At 46.4% G+C, this 26,343-nt stretch overlaps 1 protein-coding gene and 3 pseudogenes across 1 annotated transcript in view; all 4 read right to left on the bottom strand.

Annotated features, from left to right (window-relative positions):
* Positions 1–4,332: 4,332 nt before the first annotated feature.
* On the bottom strand, positions 4,333–5,082 carry LOC148160998 (sterile alpha motif domain-containing protein 9-like; annotated as a pseudogene).
* Positions 5,083–5,203: 121 nt separating this feature from the next.
* Positions 5,204–7,734, bottom strand: LOC148160997 (uncharacterized; annotated as a pseudogene).
* A 95-nt stretch (positions 7,735–7,829) lies between these two features.
* On the bottom strand, positions 7,830–13,887 carry LOC148160996 (sterile alpha motif domain-containing protein 9-like; annotated as a pseudogene).
* A 39-nt stretch (positions 13,888–13,926) lies between these two features.
* Positions 13,927–26,343, bottom strand: part of tfcp2l1 (transcription factor CP2-like 1) — a 13,193-nt gene continuing 776 nt past the window's right edge. The window contains exons 3-15 of the mRNA XM_014978179.2: positions 24,946–25,019; positions 24,036–24,141; positions 23,514–23,620; positions 23,290–23,442; positions 23,106–23,216; positions 22,747–22,835; positions 20,729–20,780; positions 20,507–20,600; positions 19,369–19,459; positions 18,665–18,750; positions 16,476–16,618; positions 14,569–14,620; positions 13,927–14,488 (exon numbers count right to left, since the gene is read on the bottom strand). Of these exons, the coding sequence (XP_014833665.2) occupies positions 14,451–14,488; positions 14,569–14,620; positions 16,476–16,618; positions 18,665–18,750; positions 19,369–19,459; positions 20,507–20,600; positions 20,729–20,780; positions 22,747–22,835; positions 23,106–23,216; positions 23,290–23,442; positions 23,514–23,620; positions 24,036–24,141; positions 24,946–25,019 (1,196 nt within the window). The 3' untranslated portion in view covers positions 13,927–14,450. The remainder of the gene's footprint in view (positions 14,489–14,568; positions 14,621–16,475; positions 16,619–18,664; positions 18,751–19,368; positions 19,460–20,506; positions 20,601–20,728; positions 20,781–22,746; positions 22,836–23,105; positions 23,217–23,289; positions 23,443–23,513; positions 23,621–24,035; positions 24,142–24,945; positions 25,020–26,343) is intronic.

The raw sequence follows: 26,343 nt of genomic DNA, 5'->3' as shown, positions 1-26,343 counted from the left end.
CAACGGGGCAGCTACAGGAGCCAGACCCCCCTCCCCCACTCGTTTCTGTCCATCAGTGTGTGTGTGTGTGTGTGTGTGTGTGTGTGTGTGTGTGTGTGTGTGTGTGTGGAGGGGGGGGGGGCCTGAAAACAAACAACAACAAACAAAAGACCAAGTGGAGCAAGGGGGGCAGAGCTTCTGTGTGAAATAATTGCGAGGACCAATTTCAAACAGATGTCCGTTTGGACTTGGCTCTGGACTCGTGTCCGTTAAATATAGTGATTTGATTGGAAAACAGGCGCTGCAAAGCGGGCCGCCGGCCAGGCAGAGTATTTGGGGGGCTGCTAATGACCCCCGGGTCGTGGGGTCACCGGAGTAAAAGCAGATCAGAGAGGATGTGGGGCCAGCGGCCAGGACGGCAGCCATGAATCCGGCCGCTTCTCTCAGGAAGCCTCCGCTTTCAGCTCAGCGCCGTAATTAAAATCCAGTCACAATCGTCACTTTGTTTCCCCAGAGTGAAGGTTATAATTCACCGCTGGCAGACACAGATAGGGGGGGAGGGGGTCACTCCGGCTGGCAGCCGCAGGGAATTGTGGGAAACTTCTCGTCTGAGGTCAGAAAAACTAAAAGATTTGGTTCAGCCGCTTTTCAGCCTAGATGTTGAAGTTCTGTCTGAGATTCAGGAATCGCTCCAGAAGACATCGAGATCCTGCAGCTGCATATCCTGACCGGACCGCAGGACCGGACCGCAGGACCGGACCGCTCAGAGACTCGAACTCGTCGTTTTGTTGACGTGGAGCTGAAGGCAGAAGAAAAGAACAGTTCTTCTGCAAGACCCAAAGTTTTACTGTTTTGTTTGTTTTTGTTTCGCAAATTCTGTGAGATTATCCTTCTGACTGATTTTCTCACCGGTTGGCGGCGGTAAGGCCAACTGCTGTTCGGTTTTCTTCTTCTAAAAAGAAGAAACTGATTTATTGGTGGGCATCATAAAAGTGTTGGATGCACTGATACAAAAATTTGAGCTGATGTTATTATCAACAGTCAATAACCAATATGATATTATATGTATTGCTTTATCTTTTTGGCACTTTTGGAAAAAAATGACCAGAAAGAGAAGGAAATTAATATTGGATATTAATATCGGCTCAGTTCCATGTATGGGCCGATGATGATGCTGATATGTGGTGAATCTTTACGTTCCTGTTGGTCAGCCAGACTCGGTGTGACTCAGTGATCAAAGTGTCTGGAACTATAGCAGGATTTACTGGACAAGTTTGGAAAGATGAATATTTTCTTATTGTTAATCGTTGGGACGTAAATCAAAAGCAGGATGATTAGCCATCCGTTTCTATGGTACGAGGAATTAAAGGTCAGGAACAACCTGATTGGTTCACAGAAGCTCACTGAGTTCAAGCTCTGCCTTAGACACCGGCTCTGATTCGGGTGGAGCAGGTGGAGGCGCCTTTCCCCAGAAGTCGGTAAACAAGAGGCGACGAAATGCAGACACACACACACACACACACACACACACACACACACACACACACACACACACACACACACACACACACACACACACACACACACACCTGCAGGGCCAGCCCAAAGTATAAGCAAACTAAGCATCCGTTTGGGGCCAGAGGCCCATTAGGGACATAAGTGGAACAGATTATTATTAATCTTAATATTAGTATTAATATTAGTAATGATTTCTATGTGATTATATTAACGAAAACACACAATTTCATTATAAACTTTTCTTACAACAATATATTTGATAATATACAAATATGTACAATTATATTGTACATATTTGTACAAAATAATACAAATAATTTTTATATGGACCAAAAGAAAAGAGAAAAAAAAGAAATCGCTCTTGGGTTCCCCCTGGTGGCCGCGGTAGGTCACGCTTCACCAGGTATATGAGTGATGGCTCTAAAACTCTGGTGGAAGATAAACTAGTAAAGTAATGTCACAAAAAGGGCCCATCCTTCAGGGACAGGGAAAAGAAACGGGAAGATACGTCAAGATGAAGGTTTGTTTTAATGAGCCTTGGTGATGTAAAGATTAGTGAAGCTGCTAATAGAAATGAGCCTGATAGCGACCTGGACCGGTCCAGTTCAAACATTTATGCTAGGGTCTTTGTGTTTGAGTGAAACTGAGTTTAAACATTAAATGAGTTGATTCTCATGGTGGCTCTGTTTATTTCTGAGGTATTTTAACTTCAAAACATTTGATAATAATAATTAAATCTCAATGTTTCACATTGCAAAATGTTTAGGCTGCATGGCTGCTGCATTAATATATCAACGCGCTGCTCTAAGCTGGATTCGGCAATTTGTTGTTTGCTGATAACTTATGTGTCTAAATAAAACATTATTTTTACATCATCTAATAAGTTATATGAAACTTTTCCAATTAAAATTATCTGAAGGCTCAGAATCAGTCCAGTACCGGTACCGGTCCAGATTCCAAGGCAGAAAGACTCGCCTGGTGTAAATTACATTTTTAGCTATTGGAGTTATGCTTTAGATAAATTAATTTAATCACAGAATGTCATGAATGTGTGTAGAGCTGCACCGATTGCAGCTTTCTGGCCGATCCCTGGTTACCGATATTTAAAAAGCCTGAGCTGCTGATTTTGGTTTTGGCTGATATGAATTTTTTTGTCTGAAATGTTGCTAAATATAGCAAGAAAGTCACTGAGTTTCCACAGTGGGTGAATATTGTTAACTGTAAAGGTTCAGACCTGGTGGGTCTGTCAGTCAAACCTCTCACTGCAGAGCAGGAGAGGACAGAGGCTGAGTTATAAAGATCAGCTTCACATGTAAGTATCAGCAGATCACGATCCCCCAAAATGAAGGAAATCAGCGCCCAGAAATGTATTCTATATTATACAATGCATAAGATACAATGTAAACATCACTGTCAGAGATGCAATAAGTTCAGCAGGTGTGTGAAGGATCTAATCATGGGACTGTTGATTGCAGCCAGTCCACATTGTTAGAGATAGAGGGCCCAAAACCAAATTTCACTTAGGGCCCCGTGGAGGCTGGGGCCGGCCCTGACCGCCTCCGTCAGAAAGCAGAGCTCACTGTCGTGTTTCTGAACTGTAGCCAGAGTAACCGGAGGAAACTCCTGGCCGGGATTTCAACCCAGGAACTTGATGCCTCAAGACAGAAGATGGTCAACCGTGCAACCTAACATTCTTCATGTTGAATTTATTATGCTGGGTTAGGATTAATTCAACTCAACTAGAAATCTGGATTAGTTCTGCTGAAATAATCCAGCATAATTATTTGCTGGATGTGGAAATGAGGGTTTATCACAGGGGTCCCCAAAGTGGGTCCAGGAGGCCCGGCATCCTGCATGTTTTAGTCTCTCCCTGGTTTAACGCGCCTGGATCAAATGACGGCTGTTAGAGGAACATCGACCTGCTGAACAGGTTGTTACCACCAGGGAGAGACTAAAACATGCAGGATGCCGGGCCTCCAGGACCCACTTTGGGGACCCCTGGTTTATCACCACTGAGCTCATGGCGCCATCTTGTGGGCAACAGGAAAAGCTTTCTAACTGAAAATATGAATGGTGATCCAAATGTTGTCTGGAGACCTTTTCCTGGTGGCTCTCCCACCGGTTCATCTCGGAGCACAGATTTGGACGTCAGCAATAAAACCGACGTTCCTTCCTCCACTTCAGGACTCTTAAATTCAGACCAAACAAAAGATCTGATTGGGATATTTTATGCATCTTTATTAAAACATGAACACCACATTGGTTGTTAAAAATACAAAAGAAATGCATGTAGTTTGGACAAAATCACAATAAATCACAATAAAAGTTAAAAAGTAAGATTTCATCGAGAACTCAAACATTGTTTCATTATTCAGTCAACATTTCCAAACATACAAATGAATCAGATCACAAGATCATGAATATCAGAGAATCACAAAGAAGTTATATTTCAGTGTAATCATCCCACAGCGCAGGAGACGAGCCGACCCAACGGTCCAAACCTGATGCACATTAAAGCTCACAGAGAGACCAGGCTGTTTAGTAGCAACAGCAGAAAAGTCTCCAGATCATCTGGGATTTTGGCCAGAGAAACCGTCTGATGAATTTTTAGCAATAGTTATTAAAATAATTATATGTTTTCCTGGTAATGTGCATCTCTTTTCACCATTTGTTTCTAACTGACAGGCATTTTTATGGAAAGTATGGTACAATTACCAACCAATCACTATTTGGTTTTTAACTATTATCTTTGTTAAAAACAAAGATAATTTTTGGAAATATTTTTCAGTGAGTTCATCACGGTGTGAAATCAGACAGTCATAGCATTGACTGTGTTCAGATCATCTCTTTAACACTGAGCTTCAATGGACCCGTCATTGAGAAACCCAGAAAGAACGACACTCTGGATGCTTCAGCATATCCACTAATCCGGCTTCAGTACATCGGAGTCATTCCAGTCTGAGACTTGCTTCCCTAATCCTAACCCAATCCCAGATGACTGAACGCTTGACCCTAAGAAAATCTCTCACTTTCCTCTCTTTCCAGATTTTGCCATTTCTCCACAAAGCAGCAAACTGTTGCTCTGCATCCGTGATGCAACTTTGGATTGCTGTGACATGCACAAGTCGCTCATAGCTGTGCTTTTTTCCCAAAACAAAGTGTATAATGGGGCTATTGCCATTGTGCACTTCCTTCAGCGTGGTGTGATAAGCGGTCTTCATCTGTGAGATGAAACTTCCCAGATCTCTGGGACACAGGTCTGGTAGCATTGGCCACATCAACACAACAGCAATGAAGAACAGATGCAAACTCAGTGTGGATGGAGTTCGCTCACTCAGAACTGAAGGATGGGCAGCAGATGTTGGTGTTTAGGATGGCAAACAATAAAATACTCCTTGACAACTTTCTCCATGTTGTTGGCTGAGATTTCTCTTGAGAGACAATTCAGAAACTGTCAGAGTTGACACCTATTAAACACAGCAAATAACACAGGAAAGACAAGAGAAAGTTAGATTCTCAATACTCGCGAGGAGAACAAACAGAGATGTGCTTTCAGTTACAATCTCCTACCGCTCTGAAGCACATTTTCCTGCCCCTCTCTTTTTATTGTCTTTAGGATCCCTGATCACAGAGAGCGCTGTAACTCTAAAGGGAGGGGGAAACACTTCACACAGTCACAGCGCCAAGATTATCGCTAACTAACATCTTAATCTAGATTCTCCAGTTCCTGACCCGGGGTCAAACAGGACAAGTTGTGAATCTTCACACCGATGGATTTACAGCTGTCTAAGAGGTCAAAGCAGGGCGCTCTGTGAAGAGCTGCTGTCACTGCTCTGATTCAGAGGGCCCTCTGGGAAAGGAAATCAGAGTGATTAACAATACAAAGCATTTCTTAAAGATATGACTAAACAAGTAAGAGTACATAAACTAAGAACATATAAAACAGTATAACAAATAGTTGATAATAATACAATTTACCTAACAGAATCCCAGAATAGATATCGGCTTTTTCCCTTTCAAGGAACTTTCTTGCCAGGTGGAGTTCCATCTTTGAACCCATTAACTTATTCTTTAGCAGATGTGCAGATTCTGTCCTGCAAAAGTTTTTTTGTACTCTCTGAAACATCTAACAAGCTCATTTTGGGCAACTTGCTCCCGAGTCTTTGGCTCCAAACCTGAAGCCCAGGTTCACATATAGTTTATCAAGGTACTCGATGTTCACCTTCATCCTGTACTTGAGATTTTCAAGGTTTCAGAATGACAGGTTCTGTTTTTATTGAGGGTCGTTCCTCTCCACACTCTCAAGTTTAACTTCTCCTGACAGAACCTGGCTCAGGATGTCGTGGCGGACCTGGTCAGGAGAAAACACCGGGGCTGACGACGAGTCCAGCCTGAATTTCTCCAAGACATCCACAGGTATAGAAAGGACAGTTGTCTGTTTTGATTGGTAACTACTAGGAAAGTCGGAGCCCAGAACACATGCTGGCCAAGGTCGTCCCACCACATCCAGGTAGATGGAGGAGGACACCAAACCACACCAACTTTATTTATAAAGCACTTTAAAACAACCACAGCTGAAACAAAGTGCTGTACATTAAAACACAACATAACTAAAAAAACAACTTACAGTTTAAAAACAAACATACAATTTAAAACTGGATCCTGCTGGAGTTGAAAGCCAAGTAAAATCAATGGGTTTTAAAAGTGGACAGTGAAGGGGCCTCTCTGACCTGCAAAGGCAAGTCGCTCCATATGGGGCCCCTGGCAGAGAAGCCCTGTCCCCTCTGAGCTTCCTGCTGGACCTCGGTTCCTCCAGGAGCAGCTGATCTGCTGCCCTGAGAGACCGATGGGGTATGTAGGGGTGAAGAAGCTCAGAGAGGTAAGCCGGGGCAAGATTATGCAATGATTTAAAAACAAACATAAGAATTTAAAAATGAATCTGCTGGTAAAAGCTCAGATAGAGCACTGGACTCACCAACACTCAGCCACGTCTCAGTCACACACAGAAAATCCAGGTTTTGGTAACTGAAAAAGTCCCGAAGAATAAAAGTTTTATTCGCAAGCGACCTGGCGTTTACCAGGTCCGTGATTAAAATACATCCTAAACCTGCAGATGAAAAACAGATTTCATTGACTAAGCAGGTCAGTCACTGCCTCCATGCATTGCATGGCAGGCACCTATTGTTCTACACCCAATAGAATGTCTCTTTATTATAGCTTATTTATTATTCTTCCACTACCGTTAATGCGGCTCGTACCGCTGCGTGCCCACCAACAAAAGTGGTATCAAAATGAGCGGCTCGATCCCGGCATTGGAGCTATTACTTTTAGTGGGGTTCTGAGATAAAATGACGACATAAATTTAAAAAAACGAAAAAACTTTAATCTGAGGAACTCGCAGCATCACTAAGATTTCTCTCTGAAACACACACACAGCACAGTGGAGGTCTGACTCCAAAACTCTCTTTAACTCCCCCTCACAGGCACAAAAAGCGGCCTATTGATCTCAAAGTTGGTCATGACATAGATACACATGCCTGCTCCCGTAAAATGTTTTCAAAATTTTCCTAGGGCTTATGGTTTTTTGTCAGGGCCCTGAGACCGACGCTGGGTGTCTCACAAGTATAGAAACCAGGGAGAGAGCCAGCCCAGGTGCAGATAATTAATTACCATAGCAACGGGTCCTAGACAGAGGCAGTGAGTAATCTCACAGCGCTGAAGCAGATCTCACAATGCATTGTGGGAATAATACATATTTCCTGTGACTTTTCATGTTTTGCTTACATAAAATTATTATTTGTCTGAATTTTTGAGTGTAAATTAAAATCTTTACTATGAAAATTGAAATAGTTTTTAGAAATTAACTATTACCAACTTTCTTCATGTTTTTTATTTTGGACCATGAGTGAGAACCACATGTGCGATGCTTATAGTCGTCGGTCTCGCTTTTCAATGGTGACAAATATATCATAACATACCTGACAATATTCACAGCTACTCTGTGCTAGTGTTTGGTTAAGTGTGTCAGACCTGCTTATATCTATTTTTAATGACAAATTTGAAACGCTCGGTTTAAAGGGATGGGCACAGGTGGCAGGCCCCTTAAAATTTCTGCTGGAATTTTCTAGTTCGTTTTGTAATTATCCTGACAGGAACTGGATCCTGGGCTTCAACAGGTCGGGAACCCGGCACAGTGTAGAGGGGCTTCAACGCCGACCACGGGCACCAAGCAGCCATCAACGGGATCCAAGAAACGCCGAGAGCCTAGAAATGATCCTTGCGATGATCGGGTAAAAGCAGAACAGTGGTCAGATAAAACTTCAGCTTCACCAGCCGCTTCGTCTACCGCGAGACGACAATGACGTCTCCGCTGTGAAAGCAGCGCAGGAACCCGGAACAGGTGACTCGGAATCTCCAACAGAATCGAGGGCAAGGATTGTTGGCCAGCAACATCAAATAACATCATATCCTGGACCAAAGGTTGGAGGCCTAGTAGTGTGTTGCGATCATATACCAGCAGAGATTCAGTTCCGTAGATGACACAGGTCAGAAACAGTATAAACATAAGGAAATGGGAGAATGACAGACGAGCAGCCATACACACCGGCGCCATCTTGCGTCTCAGCACACCAGATCTCCATAAAGGTGGAAGATGACACAAGCTTTAGGTAGGGAGCATAGGTCTGGTACAACGGTGTTCATGATGTAATCAAACTTATCTCGTTTGGTGAATGGTATTGATCCAGGTAATTCAGAGAAATAGAAATTCCACCATGATACCTTCCCACCTCTATAGAAGTTCTCCTCTATGGCAGCTCTGTCCTCATTTCCTCCTTCACACTGATTCACACACAAGATCTCCAAAGTATTCAAGGTTTGCTCAAATCTTTTCTCAAGAGGCACCTTGCTCTCACCCCCACATGGCAGGAACCGTTTGGCTCTGCGGTTTTCTGACCAGAGACTGAGGACGGTTCCATTGACTTCAGCAAAGCTGAGCTCAGAGATGCATCTGTCAGAGATGTCGACTCTGCACTTGGCCTCAATGAGATCCCTCCATGAAATGAAAGTGTTCTCATTGTCACAGATACAGAGGATTTGTCCTGGCTCTCTGAGCTCCTGCAGGAACATCCTGAAGGTCTCAACAAGGGGATCCATTTCCTCCCTCACTGCTGATAAAAGTAAGAAAATTACAAGGAACTACGGTGGCCGACAGGTGCAAATGCGCAGCAAAAGAGAAAACATGCAAACAAAAGAAAAGACACACCCCCGAATCAAATGCAGCAAACAAAAAGTGTTGAAAACGGAAGTGCTCCAGACCACTAGGGGGAGTCTAACAAAAAATAGCTGTGTCCGAATTCAGGCTCTGCATCCTTTAAAGCGGGTGTTCAGAAAAGCAGCAATGGCGACAAAATAATTTTTGCTGTATTACACTTAAAATTACACAAAATTATTTTTTACAATGTTTTTAGGCGAGAATGTAGATGTGTAGATCTGAAATATCTGCTCGGTTCATTAATAAATCACCTACTTCCAATATTGCTCCGACGTTTTCGGAGATGTCTTCTCCCGCTGCATTAACAGCCAGCTTCACTCGCAAGCTGTCAGCTGGCCGGGCGCTCCATGTAGATATTAATAAAGTATTTAATTTATTCCTGAGCAAATGGGTTTGACTGATTAAAGTTAAGCCTTCAAACATAGTTTATAATGTCTTACTACCTGTGATCTGGAGAGTATTTGAAAATGAATAATATTGTCAGGATCCGTGTTTTTGTGTGTTTATTTTTGAGTTTTCTGTGTTCAGTCCTGTTTCCCTGTGAGTCTCTGTCCTGTCCTCCCCGTTGATTGCTCCCCAGGTGTGTCTCATTCCCTTAATTACCCCGTGTGTATTTAAACCCTCCTGTTGTCTGTGTTCCTTGTCGGATCCTCGTCGTTTGTCAATGTCTGATGTTTGTTTCACTCGCCAGTAGAACTGTTAAGTCCTGGTTTGTGTTTGTTCCCCGTATAGTCCAGTTTGACAGTTGCTACCGGTATTTAGCTGCGTGCTTGTTCCTGCCGTGCTGCCTGCCTTGGACTGTTTGTTGAGCATCATCATTAAATATATTCATCTTCACGATAACCTGGGTCTCAGTGTCTCTCCTCACCACTACCAACCACACTTTATGACAGAAGGATCCGACCACAAACGACGTGAGGAACCAACATGGACGGCTGGACAAATCCCTGGTGGGGAACACGGCTGGTGCTGTGCCCACCAGGGGTTGGACCCCGCCGACATTGCCGCCCTGTGCCGCCGGAGATCCCGGTCCCTGGGCACAGACGTCACCGCCGGCCTGAGCCGCCGGAGGTCCCGGCCCCTGGGCACAGACGTCACCACCGCCCTGCGCCGCCGGAGGTCCCGGCCCCTGGGCACAGACGTCACCACCGCCCTGCGCCGCCGGAGGTCCCGGCCCCTGGGGTCAGTCTTCCCCGCCTCCGGTCCCCGCGCCGAGGCGGCGTCAGTCTCCCCCGCCTCCGGTCCCCGCGCCGAGGCGGCCCCCGCCTCCGGTCCCCGCGCCGAGGCGGCCCCCGCCTCCGGTCCCCGCGCCGAGGCGGCGTCAGTCTTCCCAGCTCCAAGAGTCCCCCGAGCTTCCTGAGTTCCCTGTGGCTCCGCCCCCCGAGTTTGCGGACGAGCCCGAGCTCCCTGAGTCTGCTCCCCCCGAGCTCCCTGAGTCTGCTCCCCCCGAGCTCCCAGAGTCTGCTCCCCCCGAGTTTCCCGAGTCTGCTCCGTCCGAGCCTCCTGCCGGCCGGCCCCTCTGCCGGCCTTCTAGGGCCTCCAGCCGGCCCCACGGGCCCGAGGGCCTCCTCCTGCGCCGGCGGAAGAGACCGCCGGACCCGCCTCCACGTCTCAGCTTCCTGCGCCGGCGGAAGAGACCGCCGGACCCGCCTCCACGTCTCAGCTTCCTGCGCCGGCGGAGGAGACCGCCGGACCCGCCTCCACGTCTCAGCTTCCTGCGCCGGAGACGCTGCCCATCGCGGTCCAAGCTCCGCCTCTGGTGCCGTGGGCGGCCCCCGGACTGGTTTTCATGTGTGGATTAGTTTTTTGTTTCTGGACTCTGGCCCCTTCCGTCGCCCCTCCGCCCACCCTGTTGGGTTGTTGTGTTTTTGGACTTTTCTGTTTTTTGATTGGGCGTCTGGTATCCGCCCTTGAGGGAGGGGTACTGTCAGGATCCGTGTTTTTGTGTGTTTATTTTTGAGTTTTCTGTGTTCAGTCCTGTTTCCCTGTGAGTCTCTGTCCTGTCCTCCCCGTTGATTGCTCCCCAGGTGTGTCTCATTCCCTTAATTACCCCGTGTGTATTTAAACCCTCCTGTTGTCTGTGTTCCTTGTCGGATCCTCGTCGTATGTCGTCGTTTGTCAATGTCTGATGTTTGTTTCACTCGCCAGTAGAACTGTTAAGTCCTGGTTTGTGTTTGTTCCCCGTATAGTCCAGTTTGACAGTTGCTACCGGTATTTAGCTGCGTGCTTGTTCCTGCCGTGCTGCCTGCCTTGGACTGTTTGTTGAGCATCATCATTAAATATATTCATCTTCACTATAACCTGGGTCTCAGTGTCTCTCCTCACCACTACCAACCACACTTTATGACAAATATCCCTTGTATACATTAAACATTTTAGAATCAGACAGATTTTCTTTTTACTATGGAACAACCTTTATTACAAAAGGTGAAGAATAATACAGAAATAAAGAGTAAAAAACAACTGAGTCCGTTTTTTTTACTTCGTTGCTCTGTGCTTCACGTTGTCACGGTTGCTAAGCAACATAACGCCGAGATGGAGGCTAGGCAGCTAGCCGGAGGCTACAGCTTCTCTCTTCTGGTCGTCCATATTCGTGGCCTTCGAAGGACCCGTCTTCTGTAGATCGGGCCGTTTCTCACATAGACATAATAAAAGGACAGACGCCTAATGGACCGCTCTCGTCTTATCAATACATACTTATATAAGTATACAAACATAAATAAATAATCATTAATACTGAATAATATACATTAGGCTATGCATGATTATGCACACATATACATATACATACATAAACCTTCAAAACAAAAACGGGACATTTTCGAGTTATCTTACGTTGACTGAGTTAAATAATTAAATAATAGCCATTGTCATCTGTGTAAACTTTGCTGGTGAATGTTATGATTTTTATAATATTGTTTCATTTCTATAGTAGGCTCTTGTATCAGATAATCTAAATGTTGGAGAATGACTGAAACATTTTAAGATTTACGGAATCTCGGTTAGCTGTCAGAGCGGGGGCTGAACACCAAGCACTATAGCTAGCATTAGCTGGTATTTCGCCAGTGGACATAAATACAGTATAGTAATATTCTAATCACAAAAATACACAGTAATATGTCCATCTTACTTGCGAAAAGTCTGTCGAGCCCTCACGTCAGTAGTCCGTCGATCCGATCAACAATATTCCGCAGTGCTGAAGGCATCTTCTGCTGTTTTGGTTGAGCAAAGCAAAGTGTATTTGCGCCGGAGCAGCCAATCGTGGGGGGGAGGGTGTACTCTTTTATTATGTCTATGCTTCGAAGGATCAGTTTCTCAGGGCCCTTGAAAGGATGCAGAGCCTGAATTCGGACACAGCTATTTTTTGTTAGACTCCCCCTAGTGGTCTGGAGCACTTCCGTTTTCAACACTTTTTGTTTGCTGCATTTCATTCGGGGGTGTGTCTTTTCTTTTGTTTGCATGTTTTCTCTTTTGCTGCGCATTTGCACCTGTCGGCCACCGTAAGGAACCTCTTGTTTAGCACACCCTTCCAGCACAAGAAAGAAATTGCGTCTCAAACCGAGGCGCCCTTGTCCATCAGCGAAGGGCGCCTCGACATCTGAGGGCGCCTCATGCTCAATCTCTCTGCAGAAAACCCAGCTGGTGTTTTGAATTAACTTCGGTTTGTTAGCTACGTCTTCAACCCCCAGGTAAATGTGGGCTCACAGTGCTCTGCTGGTCAAAGTAAGTCTGTAATCCATGTTTACCTGAGTCAGGGTCAAAGTCTAAAGCAGCAGTCGGGTCAAGCTCTATGAGGAAACCCAGATGTTCAAAATGGCTTGGATGAGATTTGCTTGTCATGATCACATTACGCTCAAAGTGGGACTTATCCTATGACAGGGTTCCACCGGTTATCATGCGAGTTAACCTGGAGCCTTGAGTTGTGCTCCTTATTCTTTTGAAGTGCTTCTCCTCTGCGTTCTTGCGGAGCAGTGACAGTTGAGGCATTTGGCCAGTGAAGGTGTGGTACCCTACCGTGGAAGATGTGCTTGATGCTAGCAGGTCTCTGCTGCTGCCACCGTCTCGGATGTAGAGAGACTTTGGTGGTTGTGATTCTGTTTCTTTGGTCTTTGTGCCTTTTTTGTGCTGTAAGTGTGGAAGATGTTTTCTTCACAGATGGCAGACTGAGGCTCAATGTCCACTTCATGTATTTCTGTTCATAACCTCAACGGTTTGATGGCTGACTGTAGGCTGTTAGCATATGCTTGTTTGTAATTAAGAAGCACTCCCAAAACCTGACCATGAACAAAGTCTGGCCTGTCTCCTATTCCAAAATGTATGGTACCATTGGTGCAGGCAGCTGCAAACCGAACTGACCTCAGAGGTGAACTTGAAGCACCAGATTCTGTGACATCTAGAACGCCGGCCTCTTCGTATCTGAATGTGTCTGAACGGAAACGGCTTGCTGGGTTTTCCAGGCTTGTTGCAGGAACTGGCTGGCTTCTGGCTCTTTGAGTTCATCACCTTCTCTCTGGCATGAATGATAAGTTTAGCTGGTCCAAACGTCAGACCCATACTGGTTAGATCTGAAGCATCTAGACTGGGCTGCTGATGTCCAGCTGCAGAGCCCAGGACCTCACATGGTTTTTGCTCCAGTCCTGAATGTCTGGCGGCAGAAAGGAAACAAAACAAACCTGCTCTGATTTACAACTTCACTCACTTGTTTTAACTAGGACAGTATATTGATGCAGTTCAGGATTAAGGTATCAAATACATGTAGTGCTTAAGAGAAATACGATTTTTTTAAACATTTAATTTATTACCATTTAACAATTAAATGTTACATGTATACATTTTAAACATGATCCCACTGAGCTGCACACGCCTTTGGAAGGGAGCACGCTGGTTTTCATAACTGCACAGAAGTTCTGCTGTTCTTATATTTGTATCTGTAGAGGCGTCACGTTGCAGCAGGTACATCTGAGGGAAACTAAACCTTATTTCTAAACTGTTCTACTGCAATAAACCTGATCCTGATTCTCCTGACACCATCCAGCCTGGAGAGGCTTCAGGTCCAAAACTGGACCGTCTGTCCCAGTGGACTCCCCCAGTCCGTGGCTGGTTGCTCCAGTTTCCATCATCCATCAATCCAGATCACAATAAAACAAACTGTTGGCTACAGAGAAAACATTTTAATATTTGCAGTATTATTTTACATCTTTCCAACATATCAAAGTTTTTATTCTACCATTTGCATTTTCAGGCAGAAGTGCATCTGCTTTAGCTTAGCTTTAGCTTAGCTTTAGCTTAGCTTTAGGAGCCGTTCTCATCACATCAGTTCTTATGCAGCAAAATAAAATCCACATTATTTTTCTAAACATGCAACATACAGCCATAAATTATATGATTTAGAGCAAAATGCTAATTAAAACCAGCTGTTCCCAGTTTAAACTGGTTCCCTCTGCTGCCTGAAAACAAGCCTGTTCTGTTCCGACCCATCAATGAAACCCAGAGGTGGAAAGGTTTGGTCGTCCGTGTTTCTGCTCTGCCAGTGATGAAAACCGGTTCTGATTGGGAGTCCTTCTCTGCTGGTCCAGGTACAATGATTTACAGAAAACGTCCAAAATCAAGATGGATCTGAAGTTCCACTGAATTACTGATGTAAAGTCTGTACAGCCGCGCTGACGGCGCCCCCTGCTGCTCATTTCATCACGACATGGTAGCCGTCAGAAGTTTCATCTGCTCAGAGGAGAACTGGGTCAGTGATGATCAGGACCGCCTGATGGTGGCACCGTTATAGCCCACAGGAACAGCTTTACCTCTGATGGTGCTGATGAGAAAACTGGCTTCTTCTCCCAAGTTCTGCACCATCTGAAACAGAACCAGAACCAGAACGTGTAGTTTGGTACCATACAGCTTTACTCCTGGTCCTGTGGTCATAAACAAGCAACCTGACTGCAGCTGTCTCCTTCCTACTGGTTCTGGTTCTGGTGTAGTTAAACCCAGTTATTGACCACCATGTTCTTATTCAGCTGCTATTGATGCTAACGCGTTAGCAACCACAGCTTCACCTGCTGAGGCTGAAGACAGAACCATCAGACCCGTCCAGAACCGGGCCACAGCTTCAGGTTTGGATGCTCATGCAGTAGTGCAACAGAGCCATCCCCACCACTTCCTGTAGCAGACAGGAAGTGCAGTCCTGCAACTTCTGGATGTGTCTGGGTCAACATGTTCTGTTCCGCCCCATTAACCAAACCCAAAGATCAACAGTTATGGTTCAACAACTGAGTCCCATCATTGGGTCGTTAGCAGGACAGGATTCAGTCGTTTGGATCGGGAGTTGGGCCGGACGCACTAATGAGCTGCAGAACAGCCTTGATGTAATCACAACAGTTCTAGAAGCAACTCACACCGGTTCTGTTAGAACAGTGGTTCCCAACAGGGGTTCCAATTGCGCAGCCGCACAAGAAATAATTAAATTTTTCCGTTTTATGTATTATTTGAGTCTGGAGGATCTTTTATTTTGAAAATCCTTTAACCGGATTCTCTCGGTTACTTGCGCGCCAACATTGAGCCCACAAGCAGCAAAATGAGTAAGAAACAGATCAGATGTCTTTGGAAAGTTTCTTTGCTAAGGGGAAAAGGCCCAGAGAAGAGACAGGAGGATGGATTTATCCCGGACCGGTAGGTGAGTCAAACATTACAAGCCGCTCTGCGTAACATGCGGCGACCGGCTGCTGATGAGGCAATGAAGCTTCAAACTGCTTCGCCACGTAGAGACCAAGCAGGCTGAGGATATAAGCAACACTTCGGGTGTCATTGCCTCCATCACTCCCTGATGGACCGTCTGGTTGCAGAGAAACAAGCTCAGGGCTCCGTTAGTCAAGTTAAAATAAGTTAAAATTTTCACGAAAGTAAAATGTTCGTTTTTGTGGCGCATCTGTATCTTATTTTGAAGGGATATGTAAACGTTACCATAGCGACCAGAGTCAGAGCGTTTGGGCAGTGGGCGAGAGGAGAGGAGTGGAGCTGTGAGTCTTAAGTCTGGTTTAGACAGCAAGATTTAAGGATGTCGGCCGATTCTCCAAACCTCTGTGACCACAGAGCTGATAAAAGTCCAACAGGTTCGATCGGTTCGTGTTCAGCCTCAAGGCAGGAGCAACACGAACCGATTCCAGTCACGAACATCCCGATTCCAGAAGAAAATCCACAAAACCCCCAACATAGCGGGAATTTAGAATAACCAAACAAAGATGACGATGTAGAAACAATAGTGACAGTTTGTGGAGACATTTTAAGAGATAAAAGAAACAAAAAGAAACGGCGGTGGAGCAGCAGCTCCATCTGCTGCACTATGATTTGGAGGTGACTCTGTTTTTTCATAGTTAACATTTTTAACTGAATAAACATAAACATACATAATAATGACCTTTACATATAATAATAAACATTTCCACAAATCATCTCCGATGTCCACCGGACTCTCAGTTGCACCACCGTGTTAGAACACTGAAATCTGTAGTGGACCTCAGAACCAGCAGATGCTGCAGACATCAGCCCGATGTTTCGGTTCAACATGGCTGATCGATGGCGGCGCCGGGGTCTGCAGGGAGAACATTCTAGAACAGCTGACTGATCCATGAACGTCTCCAGATGAAGATGCCAGGCTGCAACAAGTCGGTTCTGGTACCACAGCTCGGTCCGGCTACTAAATGGCACTAGTTACCTGGTCAGATACCAGGACGTGGATCCCTGTGGTCTTCTGGCGGTAGATGTGTGTGATCTGTTGTGGAGCGATGCTGTAGAGCCCAGCGATCTTCTCCAACAGGTTCAGCAGCGTCCGTTCCTCCAGGTACAGGGCGTGGTAGACTGCACACAGCAAGCCGACTTCATTCAGACGGACTCAGGGTTCCCCCAGTAAACCTGCTCAGCCCGGCGGTCGGTCCACCGTGTTTTGGTATTAAAAGATGTTAAATAGACAGGAAATGTAAAAATATTACTGGGTAAATATGTGTTACTGGAACATCTCCAGTGAAACGGTATCTTAAACCCACAACTAGTCTTAAAAACAACAAACCAAAAAATACAATTAAAATAAATTTCAATTATTTGCACTTCTGTTTAATCCAAATCAACTCAGCGGCTCATCGGGCCCCCAGGGCTTCAGGGGCCATAAATGCTACTATCTTAACACAAATACATGAATGCAACATTTATTTATTGAGATGATCAATTCTGCTGAATTTGATTTAATGGTTTCAGCATAAATAGATTAAAGGATTTTAAATTGTTTAACATTTAAATATAAGATTTTAAGGACCTGGCAAGTTTACTAAAAGTTCAAAGAACAATATTCATAGTTAGATTGTTTCGTTACCATAGCAACAATCTGATGCTCCGAGTTTAATCTTTGAGTTGGAACTGTTTGTTCACAAATACAAATGAATAAACTGGATTATAACTGATTGTTTTTATGTTGCCAGTTAAACTCCTCCTCCTCTCTCAGATTAAATCCAACTCAGAAGCTGTTAGAGGTGCTGATGGGGCCCCTCAGTCAGATTCTGCCCCAGGCCTCATCAGCCTTGGACCGGCCCTGCAGGATGAGTTAAACCTGCTGCACTGAGCAGAGATGAGCAACAAATGGCATATTTAATATAATGCTGCTAATGTGGCTTTAGCAGCTCTGACATTTAGTGTCTGTTGAGTTTTAATAAGAATCACAGAAACTGTTCTGGTTGCTGGAGTTTATGGGACGAGTTTCTCAGATCTCCACGCTCATTAACTCTGTCTGACTAAGTGGACAAAGCATCTGATGGTTTGATGCTTCGTGTAGCCGGAAAAATAATAATAACTAATATAAAACCAACGTGATGCGAGGCGAGCGCTAAAGCTCCTCACCTGAACCTGCATGATGAGGTTATGGTTCGTTAGCCGCTAACGCTCCGACCAACCGGGAACACAAACATGAACTTTACAGGGCAGACAGCGCCACACGCTGGGCAGCGTGTCGAGATGGAAACGCTGCGTATAATTCTTTGTTCACAAACATAAATCATTCTCAGCGCTCCTCAACTCCTCTGAAAGCGACTACGTTATTCCTGCGGTTCACGTAGAGCTGCTCAACCAGAGCTAACAGGGCGGGTTTAGACTCCTACCTTGATGTGGAGTTCTCCAGAGAATCATAATTCCTCACAGGGGGTTGATGTAAACATCCATACAGGTCAGCCTGTGTCCAGTTTGAGAGAAGGGAGGAGCGTGCGACCCGCACTGAGGTAAACTTTAGAGATAAAGCAGCGGCAGCGCCTGATTGGTCCGCTCTCCCGGCTTTAAATGCATCAATTATAAACCTATCTTCTATAAACATATCTTTTAGGAACAAATCTGCTCTGTCACTGAAACGCTCAGAGCAACAGATGCTTGCAATCCGGCAAAAAAAATAAAGAAGAAAAGTAAGTGATTATTTTTCTAAATTATTATTTTCTTAAAAGCAAAAACAAGCAATGTTTAGTCTGGTGGGGGAGCTAGCAAAGCATGGCGGGCTGCCAGGCTTATACATTGGGGGAAACCCTGGACTGCACACAGCAAGCCGACTTCATTCACAGGCTGAGTGAGAAAGCTGCTGCAGGTCCAGATCATGTCTGAATCCGACCCGCAGAGCGCTGCTGAGGTGCAGACGCTCCACTGAAGATGAATATCAGAAAATATTTAATTCAGCAGAGGAGCAAACAGTTCACTGTTACTGGGCAGACTGGTTAAACTGGTGACATCTCCTCTGGTCCAATGCCAGCCCTGAACATGTCCAATGTGAAACCCGACCAGCTGGGTCCCAAAGGTTCTTCACATGAGAAGTTTCTGTGCTGTAGCCTGAAGATGAGTAAATGTTTGTTACGAGCCAGAAGAGAGGGAGCCGCTCACCGTCGGAGCCGCCGGGCGTCATGGCCGCCGGGGCGCCGCTCTGCTGCTGCTGACACACGTAGAGGGTGAGGCGGGGCTGGACACTCCTGGACAAGAGAGGCAACGGGATCAACAGGCTGGACCGACCCAAATGTGCTGAATGGAAGATGTGGACCGGATGGAGTCTAATGGACTCAAATGGGTCCAATAGAACCTATTGGGTCCAATGGATTCTATCTATATCAGGGGTCCCCAAAGTGGGTCCTGGAGGCCCGGCATCCTGCATGTTTTAGTCTCTCCCTGGTTTAACGCGCCTGGATCAAATGATGGCTGTTAGAGGAACATCGACCTGCTGAACAGGTTGTTACCACCAGGGAGAGACTAAAACATGCAGGATGCCGGGCCTCCAGAACCCACTTTGGGGACCCCTGATCTATATGGACTAAATGGACAGCACGGATTCTACATGGACTGTTTGGACAGACGCTCCAATCGGGCCGGTGGGATTACATATGAAACCAGTGGGTTCTGTTGGACTGCACAGATTGTGAAAGAAAAAGTTTCCAGCTATCGATTGGGATGTTGGGCTAAGTGCACATTTCTCCAGCTGCTGCACAAACCGACGTTACGTTCTGAGAATCAGGCGCCTCGGTTGTTTTATCTGATGCCTCCGGAACCGGCGGCGTTTCTCTGGCGTGATGAAGAAGCTCATCGCGGCGCCTCACCTTCCCTTCATGGTGTTGAAGAGCCGGATGCCGTCAGCCGGACCACAGATCTGGATCAGATCCGCTCTGCTCATCCTCAGCAGGTCGGCTCCTGCAACACGAGCAAAAGCTACAAGTTCTGCTGGCAGCCGGGCCTGACCTGCCTCAGTGTAACAGGTGGAACCAGTAGGTGTCGCTCTCTCCACATCTTGAGCTCCCATAAAAGGGAAGCTGGCAGGCAAGTGGCCAATTGTCAATCTCCTCTGTGTGTTCGACCAGGTGTGTGTGGCCCACGTGTTCCACAGTTTGTAATGAGGTTTGTCTGTTTTTGTGGTAAGGACAAAATTCTTTTAATCTGATCGTATTAAGTCAGTGCTGACGGGCCACACTGTCATTATTGATGATCTGACGGTAGCATCACCTGCAGGTAGGATTTGTATATTTTTAACTGGATTGAATTGTATTTTTATTGCAAAGATTTAATCGTTTAATTTTTGTTTTTTTTGCAGTTGTCGCTGCACCCTGCTGTTCTTTTAGAGTTTGATTTTCTTTTTTCCTTGTTTTTCATTCATTTTTGTTTGTTTTTTGGTTTTTTTTTGCAAATACACATCATTTTGTACTAATAAATATTGTTAATTTTATGCTGGCTGTTTATTGCATTTCGGCTAATTGAGGCTGTTACACCAGGCTCTGCAGACGTACCAGAATATGACCTGCTGATAGCTTATCAGAACCAGGCCACAGATTGGAGTCTTTAACGTTCAGCTCCTGACTGCTGGAAAACAAACCCAAAATCATGTCCTGTTTTCTCAGGTTCTGTTGGACCGCTTCCAGCCCGAAACACGGAGTCTGTCCTACTGCTCATCGTTTCCTCTGACCGGAGATCAGGCAGCTTTTAAACCACCCAACGTTAGCAACTCTTACCTCAGGACAAAAATAACAACCACCAGAAACCAACCAATCCTCAGTGAGTCAGTCTAGACTCACTGATGCTGTAGCTTGCTTAGCGTTTGCCTGATATGTGGAGAATGTCTTTGGTTTTTACCCCAGTGACCTCTGACCTTTAGAGATGTCCATTTAAAGGACGTCGAAGTGATTTCCAGTTTATTTTCCAGCCGGGCTGCGGTTCCCACCCCGCCCCGTACCGCTGCCACTGTACCTGAGAAGCTGAAGAAGAGCCTAGAGAAAGGCGAGAACCTGTGGCGCTGCAGCCACCGCTGAGCGTCCTGCGGCGACGACGACGGCAGAAGATGCTACATGTCAAAAAGAAGAAGAGTCCTTGAAATGAGTTTTGCTGCACAGCATCCACTGTCTCCAAATACTGGCCTAAAGGAGATAAGAGAGCAGGATTAAGCATTTAACGCTGCACCCAGTTACTTACATCCGAGCCGCCAGGCATGAACACCTCCGCCTGCTGCTTCGGAGAACAGTTGCTATAGAAACATGAGCATGCGGAAGAAAAACACAGGAAGTCATTGACTTTCTGCTTCGCCTGCACCACTCGCCACAATCACAACTTATTGTTCAGTTACTGCATGAAAAGTTGCTGGTTTTTACTTCTGAACAACCAGAACAACAGTATTGGCTGCATCGCCCCCTTTTGGCCCTGTGAGGTATTACTACAGGAGCCCCGGAGGGAAACCAAACCCTGAAGCCCAGAGGATCCAGTTACTCTGAATGCACCTTTAGTGTTTAGCCAATCAGAGGATGAGACCGATTTAATAGAACCAACAGAACCAACAGGTCCAACAGGACCAGAAGTCGGAACCGGAGCTGATGAATAACCTGAAGTTCTTCCTCTTCCTCTCTGTTTCACACTCAGATGAATCAATGGCTTGCTGCTGGTTCTGGTTCTGCTGCTGGTTCTGGTTCTGCTGCTGGTTCTGGTGCAAACGTTTCCCTCCTGGTTCCTGCAGAGCGGCGCCTCCAGGACGCCTGGACCTTCGACCCGTCTCTCCTAGAGCTCAGGCAACTTTTAGCTTTTTTGCACCTTAGATAGTTTTGGGAGTTTTGGAAAATATTATTTTTTGAAGTTTTTTTATGTTCCTGCATCAGATGCACCAGTTAGCTGCAAGTTTTATATTTCAACTTGAATGTTTTATATTTATCAGCCCTAAGAGGCTGAAGTTCTCACTACGCTGTGCTGGAAAGTATTTACACCCCATCAACCATCGGTCACATTTTGTCCAGTTCCAGCCTTCAGTGATTTTTGGAACGGAAAACTGTCAAGTTGAAGGAAAATGATGGGATGTTTCTGATAAAAACCTGAAAACTGAGGCATGCTTTAGGTCAGGGCTGGGCGGCTCCAGGCCTGGACGGTCGGCCTCCTGCAACTTTTAGATGCGTCTCCACTTCAACACACCCGAGTCGAATCCTGAGGTCGTCAGCAGAACCTGATGCACTGAGGAGGTTCAGCTGCTGGACCAGGGAGGCGTTAAGAGCTGCAGGACTCCGGCCCTCCAGGACCAGGATTGCCCACCGCTGCTTTAGATCAAAGCAGCCTCATGGCCTAGTCAAAGGCCAGACAACACCTACAGTCTCTGGAGGTTTTCATAGTTCTCACTCGGGAACGTAAATGCAAACCACCCTCAGAATTCAGTTTGTGAAAAAGGTTAAAAACTTTATTTTTCTTCCCCTTGGCGGTTCTCGACTTTTGGATCTGACAGGAAACAGAATTAATCTTTCACAATAAAACGTAACTCAGATGTAACCAAATGTATAGATGGTCAGCTGAACCGGTCTCAGCTTTTATTAAAACGACGTCGTCCTCAGTTAGCAGAAGAAAACCAGTTTCCATGGCAGCACGGGTCCAACAGAACCAAATCACAGAACCCGACGGATAAATAGATACTGTTATTGACAGAAAAACAAAATAAATGAAAAAAACATTTTAATGGGAGCCAGAGAAAACTCTGCTCCTTCATTTGAAAATAAGAACATGAAATAAAGTAATAAAATAGAAATTGATAAAATACGTAAAGTAGCTTCATGAATTAAACTCATTATGAAACAAACAAACAATGAAGCCTGGAATAAATCAAGAGACAAACTGATTAATAAACTATTCCCATTAATTTTCATCTAGTTTTTATTTCATTGGGATATTTTTTTATTTGACTCTGTAGCTAGCTGGTAGCTAGCTGGCTGGTAGCTAGCTGGCTGGTAGCTAGCTGGCCGTTAGCCCCGCCTGCTAGCTTCCAGCAGCTAGTGCTCAGTTTATCGGTGATAAATTACAGATATTTAGTTCTGATACTGAAGTTATTTCTGCATTTCAGGGAAAACACCGGCCTCAGACTCAGACATGGCAGACTAAGTTATGTTGACTTGAAGCAGCCAATCAGACATCAGGATCTCTGATCTCTGCCCTCCACACTAAGGAGAAGCTCGGCTCCGACTTACCCGTCCGTGAAGCCGCAGGGCGAGTTGAGGCAGACGGGTGACGGAGTGCTGCTGCTGCTCAGGTTCAGGCTTTCAGGCCACTGGGAGCACTGGGACAGAGGACAAACCGCCCAGTTAGGCTTCAGCACAGAACCAGAACCAGCTGATTGCTCAGGAGCAGAACTGTGTTGGGACCAAAGGCTTCCTGCTGGTTCTACTGGTCCAACACTACGGAATGTCTCTGATCCAGTTAAAGCTCAACCAGATTAACAGAACCTGTTGATCCGCTTCGTGTTCAGAGACACTGAAACCCTGAGATGATGTCATCCTGTCTGCTGAGCCCAGCAGCCAATCAGAGAGCGGCTGGTTCTGATCCTCACCTCCTTCAGCAGGGTGGTCTCATGGGACAGCTGGTACTTGTCCCGGTCCTGAGGCGTCTTCTTCTCCATCTTCTCTCTGTCTGTCTTCAGCTTGCGATCTGCTCCTTTGGGCTTCACACACAGGATGAGAAAGTTGGAGCGTTTTGAACGCAGCCGGCCGGGCGCCGCTCACCAGGTTGAGTACCTTGAAGACCTTGACCTGGCAGCTGGACGAATGAACGTGTTCCACGTATTCCCCCTGGTCGTTGGAGGTGAAGGAGTCCACCTGGAGGCAGAACGGCACGCCCTTCTCCCCGCCGTGCTTCCTGGGGGTGAACTCGGTGCTGATGCAGTGGACCTGTGGAGAAACATGGAGTGAGACTAGAGCAGGAACGCCGGCAGTAGCATTCTACGAAGGTCCATCCGCACCTGGATGAAGACAGAAGCGTTCTTCAAGGGATCCCAGAGGAACTCGATGGTGTTGAGGTGCAGAGGGTCTGAACGCGGGTCCAGGATCCCCACGGAGAGGGGAACATCTGCAGGAAGGACAGCAGTGCGGTTAGCGATCCTCAGCCTGAAGGTCCGAACGCACCGAGAGTCCTAAGCATCATCATCAGAGTGAAGCAGGAAGTCGATGACTCCAGCAATGATCTCAGAGCAGCAACTGTTGCTGTTCATCAACCTGGGAGGGGTCAAAGGTCACCCACTGAGCAGGAATGACCTTTAATTCAGGGCTTTCCAGGGCATTTGTTTGGTGACAAAGTGGGCTGAAAACAAGGGAAACATAATGAAATAAGCCCGACCCACCTGCCCGTCGGCTCCCTATGCGCAGTGGAGCTGCGGCGCTGAGCCTGATACCTAAAGGTGGAGTCGGTTCTTCTCCCTTCAGGATGAACCAGAGCGTCTTTAGAGGAACCTGTCGCGGCTCAAGCGGGTTCTGGATGAGCTCACCTATATCCAGGATCCGGTCTCCGGGGCGGTTCCACCTCCATCCCTCCAGATGCTGGTGCTCCATGTACTGCAGCCGGCGGTCGTGAAACACGATGCGCACGATGCTCTGCAGAGAAGCAGTGGCAGGTCAAAGGGCGGGGGAACGCCTGGATTCACTCAGTCACATCATCAGCCTCAACGAAGGAGGAGAAATTCACAGGAAGTTCAGCTCCTTTCAGAATAAAGCCAGATCAGCCAGAGCCTCGCCGTCTGATTGGTTCTGGAGGACCAATCAGCTGCTGAGGACTCATGGTGCCAGACAGGTGAGGACAGACTGGAGCCTCCACCCAGATTGACTCCAGGTTCTACTCCATCTGTCCTGTCTTGTTCCCATGAACCATGTTGGTTCTGAGAGGAACCAGAACCTGCTGATGACATCAGCAGCATCACCATGGAGACGTTTATGGAGGGAGGCCCCATGCATGACTGCGGAGAAGTCAAACATCTCCTGGTTAGCTCAGCTGCCACATGTTTCTACTTCCAGGAAGCAGCGAGCGGCAGCCAGCCTGCCGACGCAGGAACGTCCCACAGGTCCGCTCACTCAGAACCGGCCGGACCGGACCTGCAGCCCCTCCTCAGGCAGGAGGCGGCCTTCATCGCCTCAACACAGTTTCAACTCAGAGCTGCAGAGCAGCTGCCGGGTTTTCTTCAGGAGTTTGGGTTGGAGGAAGCATCTGAGCCAAGCGTGGAGAAAGCCCGGCGAGGCGGAGCGGAAGGAGAGGAAGGAGCAACAGCACTGAGCTGCCACCGGCCCTCGGAGAGGGAACGGTGCGTTCAGGGACCCGCGACAAACCGAGACAGTGGAGAAACAGACGAGAAAGAGAAGCAGAGAAGACATGAACAAACAGACAACATGGAGGCTTCCACCTACCTTCACATATCTGCTGCTTATATCTGAATACTCCACTAGCTTTCTGTTAAGCATACGGATTTCGTAGGACTGACCTACATATTAAAACATTAAAGAAAACCTGATTAAAATTTAATAAATGGAAAATCAGTCAATCAGAACAGAGGAGATGGAAACTGAATCACTGCAGGAACCCTGAGAGCCCGACATGAAGGCCAGCCTAGGATAGTAACTCCAACAGGTCTGAAACAGAAACCTGAGGCACGGAGAAGCTCCTTCACACCGGACCGAGACCTGGAGGCCGGGACGGCTCCGGACCGGGCCGGGACGGCTCCGGACCGGGCCGGGACGTCCAGGCGTCACCTGCAGGAGGAGACTTCTTCCTGCCTAGCCGCCCCATCATGGCTCCCGTCTGCCCTGAGATGGAGCCGGGAGCCTCCAGAGGAGGGGGTGACGGTCCGACAGAACCGACCCGGCTCGTTTCAGCTGCTTTGTGTCTGGGTCCAGTTCACCCAACTGCTGGAGCAAATCTGTCCAACTCTCGCAGAAAATAATCATCGTCTTCAAACTGTCAGCATTCTCAGGCGCGTTCCCGGACCGGAACCCGGTCCAAAGGGAGCCGAAAGCAGCTTTGGGGACTCTGTTCCCTGGAGGTAGATGATTCTCCACAGACAGAACCTCCAGAACACCTGGAGGGTTCTGGTCGAAGTAAATGGAGGTTCTGGTTCGGACCAGTTGGAGTTTAGCAGAAACCAGACAGAACCGATCAGAGAGACAGGAAGGAAGAGGAAACATAATAAACATGAAGAACCAACATGTTGGACCCGTGAGGTTCTGCAGAACCTGGAGCTCACCGTTTCATCGTTTCTGGACCTTTAATCATTTATTTCAATCATTTTTAGGGGGAAAGATTTTCTGACAGGGTCAGATATATTCATACACCCCAGTCCCGTTTGGACCAGAAGAACATCTGGAAAAGGGTTCAGTCTGCAGCTGCATGGAGGCGGCAGACTGATGCTGAGGGTCCAGACTGGTTCTACTGGTTTGGTTCTGGTCCAGTTCTCAGAGGGAGAAATGTTTCTCTGGGGTATGTAAATATCTGGACCTGGCTTCTCGTTTTTTGTCATTTTATCTTTAATAAAAATCAACAGATTCAAGCAGCATTCATCCAGAAAACGGCTGTATGTAAACTTCTGGTCTTACATTTTAATGTGAACAAACATTATTTCTACAATAATTCAGCAGAATACATTTATTATTGAATTTCTATATGTGACAGATTACTTTTTAAGTGTTTCCATTTTAAATCATATTAAATGTTAATTTAAAGTTTTTAAATTAGAAATGTGTGTATTTATACTTTACTGGTGTTCAGTTTTCCTCATGTTGATATTTAGCTGCAGATGATCAACAATTATT

This window comes from Poecilia mexicana, unplaced genomic scaffold (assembly GCF_051168715.1).
Source record: "Poecilia mexicana isolate PSO_F unplaced genomic scaffold, ASM5116871v1 scaffold_2, whole genome shotgun sequence".
Lineage (NCBI taxonomy): Eukaryota > Metazoa > Chordata > Actinopteri > Cyprinodontiformes > Poeciliidae > Poecilia > Poecilia mexicana.
Note: the sequence above shows the minus strand (reverse complement) of the source record. Positions and strands in the feature narration are given on the sequence as shown.